The sequence below is a fragment of the Rana temporaria genome, chromosome 7, assembly GCF_905171775.1.
Source record: "Rana temporaria chromosome 7, aRanTem1.1, whole genome shotgun sequence".
NCBI lineage: Eukaryota > Metazoa > Chordata > Amphibia > Anura > Ranidae > Rana > Rana temporaria.
In genome coordinates, this window is record NC_053495.1 from 73659602 (window position 1) to 73677871 (window position 18270).

At 44.0% G+C, this 18270-nt stretch overlaps 1 protein-coding gene across 1 annotated transcript in view; it reads right to left on the reverse strand.

The window, feature by feature from the left end:
- The window catches only part of CACNA1I (calcium voltage-gated channel subunit alpha1 I), a 2078868-nt gene that overhangs the window by 605420 nt on the left and 1455178 nt on the right, over nt 1-18270 (reverse strand). Inside the window, 3 exon segments of the mRNA XM_040359583.1 lie at nt 16120-16312; nt 17675-17764; nt 17884-18009. Coding sequence (XP_040215517.1) covers nt 16120-16312; nt 17675-17764; nt 17884-18009 — 409 coding nt within the window.

Sequence of the window (18270 nt, forward strand, 5' to 3'; positions counted from 1 at the left end):
CATACCCCTCTATACACAGAGACAGGAAAAAGTATTCATACCTCTCTATAGACAGAGACCGGAAAAAGTATTCATACCCCTCTATAGACAGAGACCGGAAAAAGTATTCATACCCCTCTATAGACAGAGACAGGAAAAAGTATTCATACCCCTCTATACACAGACAGGAAAAAGTATTCATACCCCTCTATACACAGAGACAGGAAAAAGTATTCATACCCCTCTATACACAGAGACAGGAAAAAGTATTCATACCCCTCTATACACAGGAAAATGTATTCATACCCCTCTATACACAGGAAAAAGTATTCATACCCCTCTATACACAGAGGCAGGAAAAGGTATTCATACCCCTCTATACACAGAGACAGGAAAAAGTATTCATACCCCTCTATACACAGGAAAAAGTATTCATACCCCTCTATACACAGAGACAGGAAAAAGTATTCATACCCCTCTATATACAGACAGGAAAAAGTATTCATACCCCTCTATACACAGAGACCGGAAAAAGTATTCATACCCCTCTATACACAGGAAAAAGTATTCATACCCCTCTATACACAGAGACAGGAAAAAGTATTCATACCCCTCTATACACAGAGACAGGAAAAAGTATTCATACCCCTCTATACACAGGAAAAAGTATTCATACCCCTCTATACACAGAGACAGGAAAAAGTATTCATACCCCTCTATATACAGACAGGAAAAAGTATTCATACCCCTCTATACACAGAGACCGGAAAAAATATTCATACCTCTCTATACACAGAGACAGGAAAAAGTATTCATACCCCTCTATACACAGAGACAGGAAAAAGTATTCATACCCCTCTATAGACAGAGACAGGAAAAAGTATTCATACCCCTCTATAGACAGAGACAGGAAAAAGTATTCATACCTCTCTATAGACAGAGACCGGAAAAAGTATTCATACCCCTCTATAGACAGAGACCGGAAAAAGTATTCATACCCCTCTATAGACAGAAACAGGAAACAGTATTCATACCCCTCTATACAAAGACAGGAAAAAGTATTCATACCCCTCTATACACAGAGACAGGGAAAAAGTATTCATACCCCTCTATATACAGAGGCAGGAAAAAGTATTCATAATACCCCTCTATATACAGACAGGAAAAAGTATTCATACCCCTCTATAGACAGAGACAGGGAAAAGTATTCATACCCCTCTATACACAGAGACAGGAAAAAGTATTCATACCCCTCTATAGACAGAGACAGGAAAAAGTATTCATACCCGGAAATCGGGTATTCGCGAATACAGTTGTCAAAATATTTCACAACATTTTTTTTTTTGATAAACTTTTTCCTGTGTATAGAGGGGTATGAATACTTTTTCCTGTGTATAGAGGGGTATGAATACTTTTTCCTGTCTGTATATAGAGGGGTATGAATACTTTTTCCTGTCTATAGAGGGGTATGAATACTTTTTCCTGTCTCTGTCTATAGAGGGGTATGAATACGTTTTCCTGTCTCTGTCTATAGAGGGGTATGAATACTTGTTCCTGTCTCTGTGTATAGAGGGGTATGAATACTTTTTTCTGTCTATAGAGGGGTATGAATACTTTTTCCTGTCTCTGTGTATAGAGGGGTATGAATACTTTTTCCTGTCTATAGAGGGGTATGAATACTTTTTCCTGTCTCTGTGTATAGAGGGGTATGAATACTTTTTCCTGTCTCTGTGTATAGAGGGGTATGAATACTTGTTCCTGTGTATAGAGGGGTATAAATACTTTTTCCTGTATATAGAGGGGTATGAATACTTTTTCCTGTCTGTATATAGAGTATATAGATTTTTTTTTTTTTTTTTTTGGTGATTGGCTCTGATGCAAAAGAAGGGCGGAGAAAGTATTCTCGAATATTCGGAAATAGAATATTTCACAACATTTTTTTTTTGATAAAATATTCCGAATATTCTATTTCCGAATATTCGAGAATACTTTCTCCGCCCTTCGTTTGCATCAGAGCCAATCACCAAAAAAAAAAAAAAAAAATCCCAAAAAAAAAAAAAAATCGCAAAATCGCATTAGCGAAATTTCGCTATTTTTTATAAAATATCACGAATATTCGGAATAGCGAATATTGGCCGCGAAATTCGAGATATTCGCGAATACTCGAATATGCCATATTCGAGCCGAATATTCGCAATACGAATATTCGTGAGCAACACTAGTCTTTACTATTTTTCTTATTAACTTTACCTAATGCAAAATATTTTTAATGGGAAAAATATATGTTTTAAGAACTTTTCATTTTACGGTTTGCCTTTCAAGCTTTTTGTAAAAAAAAATTGACATTCAGCTTTAAAAAAAAAATTTTCAAGCTTGTTGCTGTTTGACCTTTTTTCAGGGGAAATCTAATTCCAAACAGTAAAATTAATGTTTCAGCAACCTCGGCCTAGCTTTTTATTGTAGATGGTGTACACTAGGTTCTTTTTGGCAAAATGTTAACATTTTTTACAGTGTTTCCTTGTAAATCTGCTAGTCATGTGAACCAGGACTACAAGTCAGGTTCCTCATATCTTCTATCTTACTTCCAGTCATTTTTTCCAACTGTTTTATAAATACCGTAGCTACAAAATAGCCAAATGGCATCTGGAAAGATGTTGAAGCCATGTGAATAGTAGTTTACCAACTTTATTGGCAAATTCTGTTAATAAAGTATAATCATACAACTCATCATGGGCACCCAGTCCAGATCATATTTATATATGTACATTATTAACAGGGTTGAAGAAAAAAACGAGATTTTTAATACAGCTTACCTGTAAAATCTTTTTCTTGGAGTACATCACGGGACACAGAGCGGCATATTCATTACTATGTGGGTTATATGGAGTACCTTCAGGTGATGGACACTGGCAATCTCAAACAGGAAGTCCCCTCCCTATATAACCCCCTCCCATAGGAGGAGTACCTCAGTTTTGTAGCAAGCAGTATGCCTCCCAAAATGGTCCCCAAAAGAGGGGTGGGAGCTCTGTGTCCCGTGATGTACTCCAAGAAAAAGATTTTATAGGTAAGCTGTATTAAAAATCTCTTTTTCTTTATCGTACATCATGGGACACAGAGCGGCATATTCATTACTATGTGGGATGTCCCAAAGCAATGCTTACAATGAGGGGAGGGAGAACATCTTCCCAAGACAAAAGGATTTAATTTAGAGATATACTCAAATCATAATAAATCCAACTTAGTTGAGAAAAAATAATTTTACATTTTAAATTTAACTCAAAAGGGAGCCCCCGGAATCCGAGGGTCTCAAACTGCAGCCTGCAGCACTGCCTGCCCAAAGGCTGTATCAGTATTCCTTCTTACGTCCAACTGGTAGAATTTTGTAAACGTGTGGACAGAAGACCAGGTTGCCGCCTTGCAAACCTGAGCCATAGAGATCTGGTGGTGTGCTGCCCAGGAGGCGCCCATGGCCCTAGTAGAATGAGCCTTTAATGATAACGGAGGAGGCAACCCCTTCAAGCCGTAGGCCTGAGTGATTAACTGTTTAATCCACCTTGAGATGGTGGACTTTGCAGCTGCCTGCCCCTTCTTGGGCCCCTCCGGTAAAATGAACAACACATCTGTTTTCCGGATCTTCTCTGTAGCTTTAAGATAGGCCTTCATGGCCCTGACAATATCCAAGGTATGCAGCAACCCTTCCTTTCTGGAAGTAGGTTTAGGAAAGAAGGATGGTAATACCAAATCCTGGTTTAGATGAAAACTGGATATAACCTTTGGTAGGAAGGAAGGATGAGGGCGGAGAACGACCTTGTCCTTATGTAAAATAAGATATGGTTCCTTACAGGATAAGGCTGCCAGTTCCGATACTCTTCTGGCGGAAACCATGGCGACCAAAAATACTAACTTCCTTGTCAGTAAAACCAAAGGAATCTCAGCCAATGGCTCAAAAGGTTGTTTCTGTAAACTTGACAGAACAAGATTTAAATCCCACGGACAAAGTGGGGATTTAACTGGAGGATTAATACGTAAGACCCCTTGAATGAAGGTCTTAACCAGCGAGTGGGTGGCCAGCGGCCGCTGAAACCACACTGACAAAGCTGAAATCTGTCCTTTGATTGTGCTTAATGCCAGTCCTTTATCCACTCCTAGCTGGAGAAAACTTAATACTCTATCGATGGTAAACTTGCGAGAAAGCCATAGCTTGGACTCACACCAGCCTACATAGGCCTTCCAGACCCTGTAATAAATCACCCTAGAGACCGGTTTCCTGGCTCTGATTAGGGTAGAGATTACTTTCTGAGACAGACCTCTACCCCTGAGAATCAGGGATTCAGCTTCCAGGCCGTCAAATTTAGATGCCGTAAGGCAGGGTGGAGGATCGGACCTTGCGATAGCAGGTCTGGCCGTAGAGGAAGAGTCCAAGGGTCTCCCACTACCATCTTCAGGATTAGTGAATACCATGCCCTTCTGGGCCATGCTGGAGCTACCAGGATGACTGGTATGTGCTCCACCCTGACCCTGCGCAGCAGGCGGGGTAGTAACTGGAGCGGGGGAAATGCATAAAGAAGTTTGAACTGATGCCAAGGGCAAACCAGCGCATCGGTTCCGCAGGCCATCGGATCCCTTGAGCGGGATATGAACCTGTCTAGCTTCTTGTTGAGTCTCGATGCCATGACATCCACGTCCGGCACTCCCCATCTCTGGCAGAGTGTCTGAAAGACCTGTGGATGTAGAGACCATTCCCCCGGCAACAGAGTCTGGCGACTTAAGAAGTCCGCCTGAAGGTTGTCCACTCCTGGAATGAATATTGCCGATATGCAGGGCACATGAGCTTCTGCCCACAGGAGAATCAAGCTCACCTCTCTCTGAGCGGCTTGACTCTTGGTTCCCCCTTGGTTATTTATGTATGCCACTGCCGTGGCATTGTCCGATTGAATTCTCACCGGGAACCCCTGCAACTTGGAGGTCCAAGCCCTGAGGGCTAGTCGAGCAGCTCTGAGCTCCAAGATGTTGATGGGCAACTGCTTCTCTGGCTTTGCCCAAGTACCTTGGCGAGTGCAACCATCCAAAATTGCTCCCCAGCCCGTCAGGCTGGCGTCTGTGGTTACTATCTTCCAAGCCACTGGGCTGAAAGACTTCCCCTTCAGTAGATTCTGAGGGTCTAACCACCAACACAGACTTTGTCGGACTCTTGATGAGAGCCACAAAGGGATATCTAAGGCCTGTGGCCTCCTGCTCCATGCTGACAGGATGGCTGCCTGCAGGATGCGAGTGTGGCTCTGGGCGTACGGTACCGCCTCGAACGTGGCCACCATCTTGCCTAGTAACCGCATACATAGGCGGACAGTTGGTTCTTTCTTGCTTAGAACCAGTAGGATTAACTCCTTGATGGCTTTGACCTTTATCAGAGGCAGAAACACCCTTTGTTGTTCTGTGTCTAACCTCATGCCGAGGTATTCCAACTGCCTTGTGGGCTGGAATGCTGATTTTTCTCGATTTAGGACCCAGCCGAACCTCTCGAGGTACTGCACTGTGAGGGCCACTGCTCGTTCCAAGCCAGGAGACGAGTGATCTATGACTAGGAGGTCGTCCAGATACGCTAGGATAGTGACCCCTTGGATCCTTAGATTGGCTAGGATTGGAGCTAGGACCTTCGTAAACACCCGGGGGGCCGTAGCCAACCCGAAGGGAAGCGCCACGAATTGGAAATGATGCAGAGCCACCGAGAAGCGTAGAAATCTTTGATGTGGCTGGTAAATTGGAACATGAAGGTAAGCATCCTTTATGTCTATGGATGCCATAAAGTCGTCCTTCTGAAGTGCGGCAGCTGCTGACCGCACGGATTCCATCCGAAATGAGCGGACCTTTAGGTATGCATTCACCATTTTTAAGTCCAAAATTGGCCTGACATCGCCGTTGGGCTTTGGGATAATGAATAGGTTGGAGTAGAAACCTAGCCCCTGTTCTTGGACTGGTACCTCTACTATTACCTCCTGAGAGAGTAGATGATTCAATGCCGCCCTTAATGCGGCTCCCTTCCTCGGATCGTTTGGTACTCTTGACTCCTGAAAATGAGGAGGAGGAAACTTTAGGAAGTCTAGTTTGTAGCCTGTAGCCACGGAAGACCGTACCCATCTGTCGGGAATGCTGGCCTCCCAAACCTCTGCAAAGAGACGCAGTCTTCCCCCCACCTTTGTGGGTGGGGGCGCCCCTTCATAAGGCCGACTTGGGGGCTGGCTTTGCTGGCTTGTGAAACCACTGCTTCTTGCTTCCGGCGGCCTGTCCCTGCGATTTGTTAAAGTTTGATCTTGCAGGAGGCCGTCGATACTGTTTGGTATTGGAGGGCCCCTGCCCAGGGGAGTACTGTCGTTTAAACGCAGGCCCCCAAAACTTCTTCTTGGTGGGCAACAGAGTACTTTTTCCATTTGAAATGGTCTGAATGTATTTATCCAGGTCTTCTCCGAAGAGTCGTCCTCCATGGAAGGGGAACCCTACCAGGAGCTTCTTGCATGGGGGCTCTGCCTCCCAGCTCTTTAACCATAAGAGTCTTCTCATATGGATAAGGGATAACGATAAACGTGACGCTTGCTGGATAGAATCCTTAATCGCATCTACCGTAAAGCGTATGGCCCTAGGGACAAATCCGAAAATTCTTCTGCCTGGTGGGCAGGAATAAGTTTAAGCATCTGCTTAGCTTGATCCGATAATGCTTGTGCAACCCCAATTGCAGCCACAGCTGGCTGTACTACTGCCCCTGCAGTAGTGAAGGAGGTTTTAAGTAGCGTTTCCAAGCGTTCATCAACCGGATCCTTGAACACCTGTATGTTTTCTACAGGGCATGTTAAAGATTTGTTAACACATGAGATGGCTGCGTCCACAGCCGGGGCTGCCCATCTCTTGGAAAATTTCTCTTCCATAGGATATAAGGCAGAGAATCTTTTAGGTGGTACAAAGATTCTATCTGGCTTGGTCCAATCTTGGAACATAACTTCCTCTAGCAGAGGATGGATCGGAAAAACCGCATTGCTTTGAGGCGTTTTTAGTGAGCCCAAAGCTGAAACCGTTGATACTTGGAGATCTGGTACTGGCAAGTTGAATGTCCTATGGACCAAGTCTGTTAATACTTGAACCCACCAGCTCTCCCCTTGGGAGGCTGCGCCAGACTCCTCCGTACCCGGATCCTCGATCCCTGAACTTACTTGGTCCTTGTCCAAGAGGTCGTCCAATTCCCCTGCGGAAGGGACCTCCTCATCTGAGGGTCCATGCTCGGGCGACGGAGACCTATTCCGTTTTCTGCCCCGCATAGCCTTGGCTATCATTTTTTCCATTCTTTTTTCCATCTCCCTTAGAGAGGTGGACAGTACCTCGTCCGTGACCACCCTAGGGTTGGACTGACCCGTGCCAGCTCCAGCCCCAGATCCCGATGGTCCCACCAAGGCTCCCTCTGGGGAAAGCAGCGGCATGACTTTGTCCGAGACCTCAGACTCTCTGGGGGAATCCCCACCTCTTGTACCCTCTGCCATGGTACAATACCGAGGTACGCCCGCTACTTAACGGTGTTTGGAAAAATAAACAGTTATTTGCCCAAAAACCCTTTTTGGGGAAAAAATGCCTTCTTTCTTATTAATGGTTTGTTTCTTTTTTTTTTTTAAACCAAAGAAAGAAAAACCATTCTGTCCCCTTTAGTAGTATTGCCAAAAAACTGCTGAAAAAGAACACCTATCTCTAGGCTAAAGGACAGTCTTTTTCAAGACTGTAATACTCTTTCTTGGCCACTGTGTGTCCTCCGCGCCCCACGCTGCCGCTCTGGTCCTTCCTCTCTCAGTTCCAACACTCACTGAGCTGGGAACACAATGGAAGGGCCGCCCCTTCCTTTTACCTACTGGCCCGCCCTTCCCCTGTCAGCTAACGGCGCGAAATTGCGCCCATATCACGGGGACGCGCGCCCGCCGGCGGGGGGGGGGGGGGGGGGCCACACGAGGAGGTCAGAGGCTGATCCTGCCGTCCAGGCCAGGATCTCTCCCTAAGGAATCATGGACACAGAGCGGCATGTTCTCCCTGCAGCAACCGCCTGGACCTCTCTGAGCAGGCTTTGCAGGTAAGAGCATTCTGTACACTCCCAGCTCTTTTACATAAGAAAACAGTATATTTTCTCAGGGGCTTCTCTTAGAGAGAATTGTCTTTACACACAGGCCCTTTTTCAATGCTTTCCTAGCACCAGTTGTAATACTACCAGGGAGGTCACCTCTTATGGGGAATATATATATAGAGTCATCCTATCCTAAGATATGTGACTCACCTTGCCAGATGCAGTGCATAAACTTTAGGCATGTCCCACTGTGACCCCCCCCCCCCCCGGAAAACCTGCTGCGAACCAAGTTCCGCAAGTTTCCCCTTCACTTACCTGCTCCATGCCGCAGGACTTTGCACAGCAAGAGGCCCAATCTTCCCCCATCTCCGTGGGGCGTCTAGACCTTCAGGCCCTGGGTTCCTATGAAGGATCCACTGTCCTGGGCCCATATAGCACTCTGGCAACAGAAACATTAGGCCCCCAAAGGTTTCTAAGTCCTGGGCCCAGAGTCCAGCTCTCTAGACAGAAAGCATTATGGGCTATACCCCATTGGTTTGGGGTCCGGTTGCTGACCACTTTAGCACTGAGGCCTTTGGACAGAACCGGTTAACCCACCTTAATCCCAAGGATGTGGAGGCAAGCTAAACCATGACCAACACCTAAGACACTGGCGTAAAAACTGAGGTACTCCTCCTATGGGAGGGGGTTATATAGGGAGGGGACTTCCTGTTTGAGAGTGCCAGTGTCCATCACCTGAAGGTACTCCATATAACCCACATAGTAATGAATATGCCGCTCTGTGTCCCGTGATGTACGATAAAGAAAACAAATGTATATTATATTTACCTTATCATGAATTATCATGGTTTAGCCCCTGGTAGCCATTCCAACAAAGCTTTAAATTAACATATAGATCCAGTGCAGTGTCCTGCTAAGGCATATTTTCAGCCATCTGTTTTTTTTTTTTTTTTCAACTTTCAGCCCTAATAAAATGGGTGCATTTATTCAAAATGTGGTGGTGATTTCTTTGCATATATGGCCGAAAAAAATATGAATTATGTTTCACTACATTTCCTATGACCTCATCTGTTTGCATTAAATCACTAATGCGTGTCAGATGTATTCCTCTTCAGAAAAGGATACCATTTGTTTTCCTAATTTTAGATCCCTTAAAGCGGGGGTTCACCCTGTTAAAAAAAAAAAAAAAGTTTTTTTTTATTAGACCATTAAATTCGGCATCGTAGCGCGAGCTACGGTATGCCGGTCTTACATTTTTTATGCCCGTACTCACTGTGCTATCGATGATTGAAGAATCCGGGGAATGGGCGTTCCTATGGTGAGAGAAGGTGATTGACGGCCGGCCCTGGCACGTCACGCTTCTCCGGAAATAGCCGAAATAGGCTTGGCTATTCACGGCGCCTGCGCATAGCCTGTGCGCAGGCGCCGTGAATAGCCGAGACCTATTCCGGCTGTCTTCGGGGAGCGTGACGTGCCAGAGCCGGCCGTCAATCATCCTCCCTCTCCATAGGCACGCCCATTCCCCGCGGGAGTCGGATTCTTCAATCATCGATAGCACAGTGAGTACGGGGATTAAAAATTTAAGACCGGCATACCGTAGCTCGCGCTACGATGCCGAAAGTAATGGTCTAATGATGGAAAGGAGGGTGGACTACCGCTTTAAATTGACTATGTTTTTGGAAATGTCTATTCATTGTTCCTTCCCACAAGCTATAATCTAAGTGGTGGTTTAGTGCCTCCCACACATTTTGCCAATATTTTATAAACAGGTTAGCATTGTAGAGGTGATATGCAGATTAATTTGCAGTCTTTTTGTAAGACATGCTTTCTACATAAAGGAAACAATGACATCACAAAATATCATAAAAGTTTTACACTTTGTCTGGTTACAAAGGACGATGTGAATGCATTAACCCCATTCCCTGCCAGAGGTTTGCAGCACATTGTAGAGAAATGCCTTGCAATATCTTGGCTCTGAAAAGAAAGTGGGTAACCATAGGTAAGGGCTGGCAGAATTTAACAACTGAATTGCTCTTGCAAATGGTTGCAAGTTACATCCTTCTCTTTTCTATCTTTCTTCACTCCCCCTTTTCATACATGAATATATTTAAATTGTTGGGGCCTACATTACATGTTATTAATTCCAAAATAAAATGTGCAATGTGAAATGTAGGCCTAAATTGTGGTTGTGCAGTTATGGTGAAGCTAGAGTTTCCAACATGTAGCAAGTACAATTTTTTGGATCATGCTAAGAGTTGTGGCACAAAACTAGTTTATTACAGAAAATTAAAACTAGATATTTTGGTGACAAAATTATTAAAACTATGGGCATTTTAGAGGGTCTATGTATAAAGAAAATGTTTTTGAAAGAAATCCCAGACCCTTAGCTATTGTGTTTTTTTCCTAATACAAGCCATATCCTGCATTTAAATAATGGTCCAGGCCACAAAAAAATCAGGTGCCTTTATATGCTTCTTTAGCAAAGTAAAGCCCTGTACACACGATCGGATATCTGATGGAATCTTATCCGATGGATTTTTTCATCGGATATCCGATGAAGCTGACTTTCATCAATCTTGCCTACACACCATCGGTCAAAAATCCGACCGTGTCTAAACGCAGTGACGTAAAACACTATGACGTGCTGAGAAAAATTAAGTTCAATGCTTCTGAGCATGCGTCGACTTGATTCTGAGCATGCGTGGATTTTTGACCAATAGACTTCCACACAGACGATCGTTTTTTTATCCATAGGAACATTTTAAAACATGTTCTATTTTTTTTCACCAATGGAAAACAAACCGATGGGGCCCACACACGATCGGTTTGTCCGATGAAAACGGTCCATCGGTCTGTTTTCATTAGACAAACCGATTTGTGTGTACAGGGCTTAACTGTCTTTTTTTTTTTATTAAAGTCCATCTGTCTGACATATCTAAATAAGCAGTTTATAGATTGACAAGCACTGCACCCACTGCATGCAGTTCCAGATCCTTAAAAAAATTCAAAATATTTAAATTTTAATGTTGTTTAGACAAAAGGAAAACAAAAATAGACACAGTTGCTAAGAATGCCAGCTGTGATGTCACTAGTTTAATATTAATGAATAGGAAATTTCATGAATGTCAAGTAATGAAATTGCAGCAAGAGTGTTACTCAGCTGTGGAAATATGCCAACTGTTTTCCACATTATTCTCAAAAGATAATCACTAATACACTGTATATGACATTTATTCATGCCTTGAAAATTGATGCCTTGAGACAAAGTGCATACTAGCAAGATCGCAAATGTAGGCCAGGATTGTTGAATAAACAACACTGTCATTTATAACAGTGATAACAAAATAGGTATGCACACTTATATTGTTGTTTATGTATGATTACTTGTTTGTTCAACAATATGGTTGATCTGAAAGCTTGTAACACTATCTGCCAAACTGAATATAGCAGACATTCTACAACATTAGGAAATCTCTGATACATATATTCCAGGGAATAAAAAAAAAAAAAAGTTGGTCTAGGATTAAAAATGACGGGCCAGATTCACATAGAGATACGACCGTGTATCTCCTGATACACCGTCGTATCTCAGAGTTGCGTCGGTCGTATCTATGCGACTGTTTCATAGAATCAGTTACGCATAGATATGCCTAAGATCCGACAGGTGTAACTGTGTTACACCGTCGGATCTTAACTGCAATTTTAAAATGGCCGCTGGGGGCGTTCTCGCTGATTTACGCCGAGAATATGTAAATCAGCGAGATACGCCAATTCACAAACGTACGCGGGCCTGACGCAGTCACTTTACACCGTTTACATAAGGGTTTTCCCGGCGTATAGTTACCCCTGCTGTGATACATTTTCCTATATGTCTCAGTTTACTGCTCCCTGCTAGCCAGGTTATTGATGTGCTAATGTCCCCTCACTATTTCTAAAGGTTAATTGATCTATTGTGTTGTGTGAAGGAGAGCTGGGTTTAAGTGGCTTGGGTTAATTATTCTGATTGCTTCATTGTGGTAATTATCTCTCTATATGCGGGGTCGAGCGGTCTGGTTGATGTATTCAGTACAGCTAGTGCTCAGCGTCATTGATGTCATTGTCTAAAGAAAATGTGTTTCAGCATCGGCCCCGTCGTGTCTACCTACTCATATGTATGGAAGCCCCAGTGTGAGGGGGGCGGAGATTTGTCATTGTAACAGTTTTGGAAATGACATATAAGCTGTGTGTGATAACATTAAAGTCTGTCTTGTTCAAGCAGTAAGCTGGTCTCATGTGTGGCTTTCTGGGCGATTCCAGGGATATCCCTCCTCGTGGAATATTGGGGTGATTTTCGTTATGGGAAGAAGGGAACGTTGACGGGGATATCATACCGATACCGTCACAATTGGTTGGTAGCAGTGGGATTTTTCCCTTCTATTCCCCTTCACACCCGGATTCCAAGCAGACACTGGAAGAACTACTGGAAGTTCGTGGAAGGATTGCTAGCAACAAAACCAAGCGGGTCATCATAGCAGAATCAATGGAGCTAGACCAGGAGGACGGGATTGCAGCAACGCCAGCAGTACAAGAGATGGAGACAACAGTGATTCAGGAGGAGGAATCGCCAGCCAACAAGCTAATGAGAGAGAAGCTAGCGTGGTTCGGCCCGAACCCAACGCCAGATGTGGTACTGAAAGTGATGGACATGTTAGTAAACGCAGAGCTACAGAAGGCTAAAGAAATAAGAGACGCAGAGCTACAGAAGGATAAACAAATAAGGGACGCAGAACTACAGAAGGATAAACAAATAAGGGACGCAGAACTAGAGTTAAAACTGGCAGCAGTCCAACAAGCAGCCGCACCTTCTACGAACAGTGAGTACAGCACAGCAGACGCAAGGAAGATTCCGTTTAGCGCTTTTAAAGCTTTTGATGAAAAGGACTGTGAGATTGATAACTTCCTGGCGGATTTTGAGCGACAATGTAACCTGCACCGAATAGCTAGAGGAGAGTGGGTTGCAATATTGTCAGGCAAACTGTCAGGCAAAGCTTCTGATGCTTTCCGGACCGTGCCAGATCAGGATATCCATAGCTACGCCCGGGTTAAAGAAGTGCTCCTGGCTCGTTATGCAGTAACCCCAGAGTCCCACCGACAGAAGTTCAGGGACTCACGCAAAACCACGAAAGACTCTTATGCGGAATGGGCATGCCAGCTGTCCCTGTCGGCCTCTAACTGGGCTAACAGCAGCCATGCCACCACCGCAGAGGACATTTTGCAACTAATGCTCCTGGAGCAATTTTACAATCACATCCAGACGGACGTCAAGGATTGGGTGAGAGATCGCAGGCCCATGACTCTACCAGAGGCCGCGAAGTTGGCGGATGAATATGCAGATACTCGCAAGACGAACCAGGTCACACCACAGGAACAACCTCCACCACAAACGGTGCCCTCACACCCACCAACCGCTAGATACCAACCTCCTAACAGACCGGTGACATCTAGCCCTCGCTATCCACGCCAGGAGGGCAACGAACAACGCTGCTTCCGGTGCAAACAGCTGGGTCACTTCAAGCAGAATTGCCCCATGAATGACAACACCAGGTCAAATTGGTCTCAACCTGGGTACCGCCCACCAGCAGCAGCCCATTGTGGAGACTCGGCTTGGGATCCAAAGGAGCTGGGTCAGGAAGAACCATTGGGCACCCCTTACGAAGCCCTCATGGTACAATCTGTTATTACGGACAACAGGGAACACCATTGTCAGCTGGTCATGGGCGACAGCCCTGAGCCGGAGGGGCCCTGGAGGGAGCTGGGCAGAAAGAGGCACCGCCGGCCACCCTTCAAGAAGAAGAGGTCCTGGAAGCCGTATAACAAGCTGACCTGGGAGGAGAAGAAGCGACTGGAGGAGAGGGAGTCGCAGCGGGCGTCCCAGATGCGTGCCGAGATGTTCGCCAAGGGCCCACCGGTGGCCCCTTACACCACCACCCAGTTCCTGATGATGAAGGACCACGTGGAGAGCCTGCAGGACATGAGCAAGCAGGAGCTGATCCGTGAGTACATAGAGCTGGAGGAGTGCATAAGCCGCATGGAGGAGGAGAACAACCACCTGAGGTCACAGCAGCATGAACTGGAGATGGAGCTGGAGAAGCTCCAAGAGGAGAACCGGCGGCTGCGGAGGGAGCAGGGGGTGGCTGACCTTATGGGGCTCTGATTCCCCTCCCCCCCCGGACTCTGAGCACCAGTGCTACAGCATTTCAACAAATATAACTTTTTCTTTTTATGAATCTCCTGGGATTGTCACTTCAGAGCCATAACCTGCCCCCTCCCATAGCGGGACACCTAGACGGCGGCGCACAGACCCATTCGCTGTCTTCACACTGACTTCTGGTGACTTTGCAGATCGCACAAAGACTTGGGGACTGACCGGCGTGTGATCTGACGACCCGGTGACATACCTGAGTCTGAAGCAGTTGCCAAGGGAGGTCAGTCATGCCAAACGGAGTTAACCTCTGACTAATAGCTCTGAACCCGTCAACCCTACTGGACCAGGGAAGGTCCAACCGGGTTTGCCGGAGCAGGGAGCAAAAGGGGGGCCATTGTGATACATTTTCCTATATGTCTCAGTTTACTGCTCCCTGCTAGCCAGGTTATTGATGTGCTAATGTCCCCTCACTATTTCTAAAGGTTAATTGATCTATTGTGTTGTGTGAAGGAGAGCTGGGTTTAAGTGGCTTGGGTTAATTATTCTGATTGCTTCATTGTGGTAATTATCTCTCTATATGCGGGGTCGAGCGGTCTGGTTGATGTATTCAGTACAGCTAGTGCTCAGCGTCATTGATGTCATTGTCTAAAGAAAATGTGTTTCAGCATCGGCCCCGTCGTGTCTACCTACTCATATGTATGGAAGCCCCAGTGTGAGGGGGGCGGAGATTTGTCATTGTAACAGTTTTGGAAATGACATATAAGCTGTGTGTGATAACATTAAAGTCTGTCTTGTTCAAGCAGTAAGCTGGTCTCATGTGTGGCTTTCTGGGCGATTCCAGGGATATCCCTCCTCGTGGAATATTGGGGTGATTTTCGTTATGGGAAGAAGGGAACGTTGACGGGGATATCATACCGATACCGTCACACCTGCTTCTATGAGGCGTAGCCAATGTTAAGTATGGCCGTCGTTCCCCCGACAAAATTTGAATTTTTTACGTTGTTTGCGTAAGTCGTTCGCGCATACGGATGGATGTAATTTACGCAAACGTCAAAACCAATGACGTCCTTGCGACGCCATTTGGAGCAATGCACGCTGGGAAAATTTCCGGACGGCGCATGCGCTATTCGATCGGCGCGGTAACGCGCCTGATTTGAATAGTACACTCCCCCTAGCCGCGGAATTTGAATTCTGCCGGGGGATTTACGATACGCCGCGGCAAGTTTTGAGGCAAGTGTTTTGTGAATTACCCACTTCCCTCAAAAACTTGCGGCGGCGCATTTTAAATCACATAGGTTACGCGGATCTAAAGATCCGCTAACCTATGTAAATCTGGCCCGACGTATTAAATGTGCATGATAGATCATGAACACTAAGACGGTTAAACCGATGAGAATGGTCTGACGGACCGTTTTCATTGGTCCAAACTGATCGTGTGTGGGCGCCATCGGTTATTTAACCATCGGTTAAAAAAAAGCCAACTTGTTTTAAATTTAACCAATGGATTCCTAACCGATGGGAAAAAAACGATCGTTAGTAGGCACGTCCATCGGTTAAAAATCCATGCATGCTCAGAATCAAGTCGATGCATGCTTCGCAGCATTGAACTTCATTTTTTTCAGCACGTCGTTGTGTTTTACGTCACCGCGTTCTGACACGGTCGTTTTTTTAACTGATGGTGTGTAGGCGTGACGGACCATCAGTCAGCTTCATCAGTTAACCGATGAAAATGGTCCATCGGTCCGTTCTCATTGGATAGACCGATCGTGTGTACAGGGCATAACAGTGGCACTGGGAGGTGGGAGGAAGAACATAGGAAGAGGTTATAGTGCCTACGAAACGACTGAACACTTAGGCTTTTTCTTACTCCTCCTTTTTTTTTCCAAGCGCCTCAGTCGCTTTTCCTCTCGTCTTCGGGCTTCCTCTGCTTCCTGATGTTGGCGGCACTTATGGAAATTTTCTACTACTACCCCCACAAACATGTTGAGTACAAAGAAACTGACAATAAGTAGGAAGGAGATAAAATACAGCAACATCCAGGGGTTGTGATTGGTAATTGGCTAGAAAAAGAAACAAAAGTCACAAACATTAACAAACTTTAAACAGTTCTGTAATTCATGTCTAAAGTGTAACATATTACAACACATAATTATTTTTGTTGTCATTGTTGTTATTATATTAGTAGTTATCTACAGTTAGTAGGGTTATACTGAGCATACATACTGCAAATTTCTAGCAATTTTATAAAGTCTGTAAATAAATAAAAAATCTATAACAAAAAATAGGTAATTGCAACCCAATATAGGCAGGCAGCACTTACTATTTCAGGTATATATTTTGCTCCAGCAAAGTTTGTAAATGTTGTTCAACATACAGTACAACAGTATAACTTACAGTATTTTACAGGTAAGACACCTAATGCCGCGTACACACCATCACTTTATGTGATGAAAAAAAATGACGTTTTTAAAAACGTCACTTTAATTGACTGTGCGTGGGGGAAAACGTTGTTTTATGTCTTGTAAAAAACGACCAAAAAAAATTGAAGCATGCTTCAATTTTATGTGTCGTTTTTCAAAAGTGCACTTTTTACTTCACAGAAATTGACCGTGTGTAGCAAAAAACGTTGTTTTCTAAGACGTTTTTTCATCCACGCATGCCCAGAAGCAAGCTTCAATGGTAAAACGTGGTGGAACGTAACCTCACTTTGCAAGATCATTTTTAGAAAACGATGGTGTGTAGGCAACTTCGTCTTTGAAAATTGAAGTTTCAAAAACGTCGTTTTTTACTTCACAGAAAGTGTCGTTTTTTTTCATCACATAAAGTGATGGTGTGTACGCGGCATTACACTAGAAAATAATGAATGGACTGGAGGTCCATGTCATCTGTATCCAATAATATACATAGTATCGATAAAATTGTACTGAACAGACACATTTGGAAACAAAAAAAGCATTGATCCAGGCATGAACAAAATAGAACAAATTGTAAAAAAATAATGTAAAAAAAAAAAAGAACACGTACTGTATATGTTGATAATGTCCTTTTTATATACAGTAGATGGTTCTATTTTGATAAAGCCAGGATGGATATGTTATTTAAAACAGTTGCATAACTTTGTACAAGCTCTGCTGAAATAAAATATTATGAGGTGGTGAAGACTATTGTGTGGAATTACTGTATATATAGATTTAGATCCGGCACAAGCTAGTCAAAGATGAGACAACAAATTGTAATTCAACATACTCTATTAAACATTTACAACATTATTATATAATTATTATTATATAATATTGCAATGAATGCTGTTTTTAGTTTGGATAACGATAGGATGAGAGAGGTTCAAAACCTTATGTCATAAAAATACACTGTTTTAATTGTACTTCATTAAGAAAATAAACTAATCCAGAAAGAATAGCTACCTGCTGGTCCACAGCAACTGCATCAAGACCATTATACATAATATTAACCCATCCGTCTTTTGATGCCAAAACAAAAAGTGACATTAAAGCCTGGAATGAAAAGAAACAATTGACGTGAAGCGAAGAATGAGAAAAAATAAAATTACTAGATTTTTAAGTCTTCATATGACAATACAGATCTGTTGCTGGAAATAAATATTAAGCCTTACCTGCCCTAGATTATCAAAATTGTACTTGTGGTGAACCCATTTAAAATTGGCAGCCTCACAGTCTGACTTGTTGGTGACATTTCGAACATCTACACCAAGGCAGTAGAAAAATTTACCTTTAAAAAGCTAAAGGGCATACAAAGAGTGAGATGAAGAAATATGTAAGTACAATGATAAACTATTTAATACACATATGTTGCAATCAGACATTAGGCTCGATTCACATCTATGCATGTTGCTTGTATGCATTTCTGCAGTGCTTTTGCAGTGCTTTTTGCAGTGCTTTGGACACACATTTTTAGGCCCCTTAGAGACGTGCAGACCGTGGGCCAGATTCACAAAGAGATACGACAGTGTATCTACAGATACACCATCGTATCTCTGACG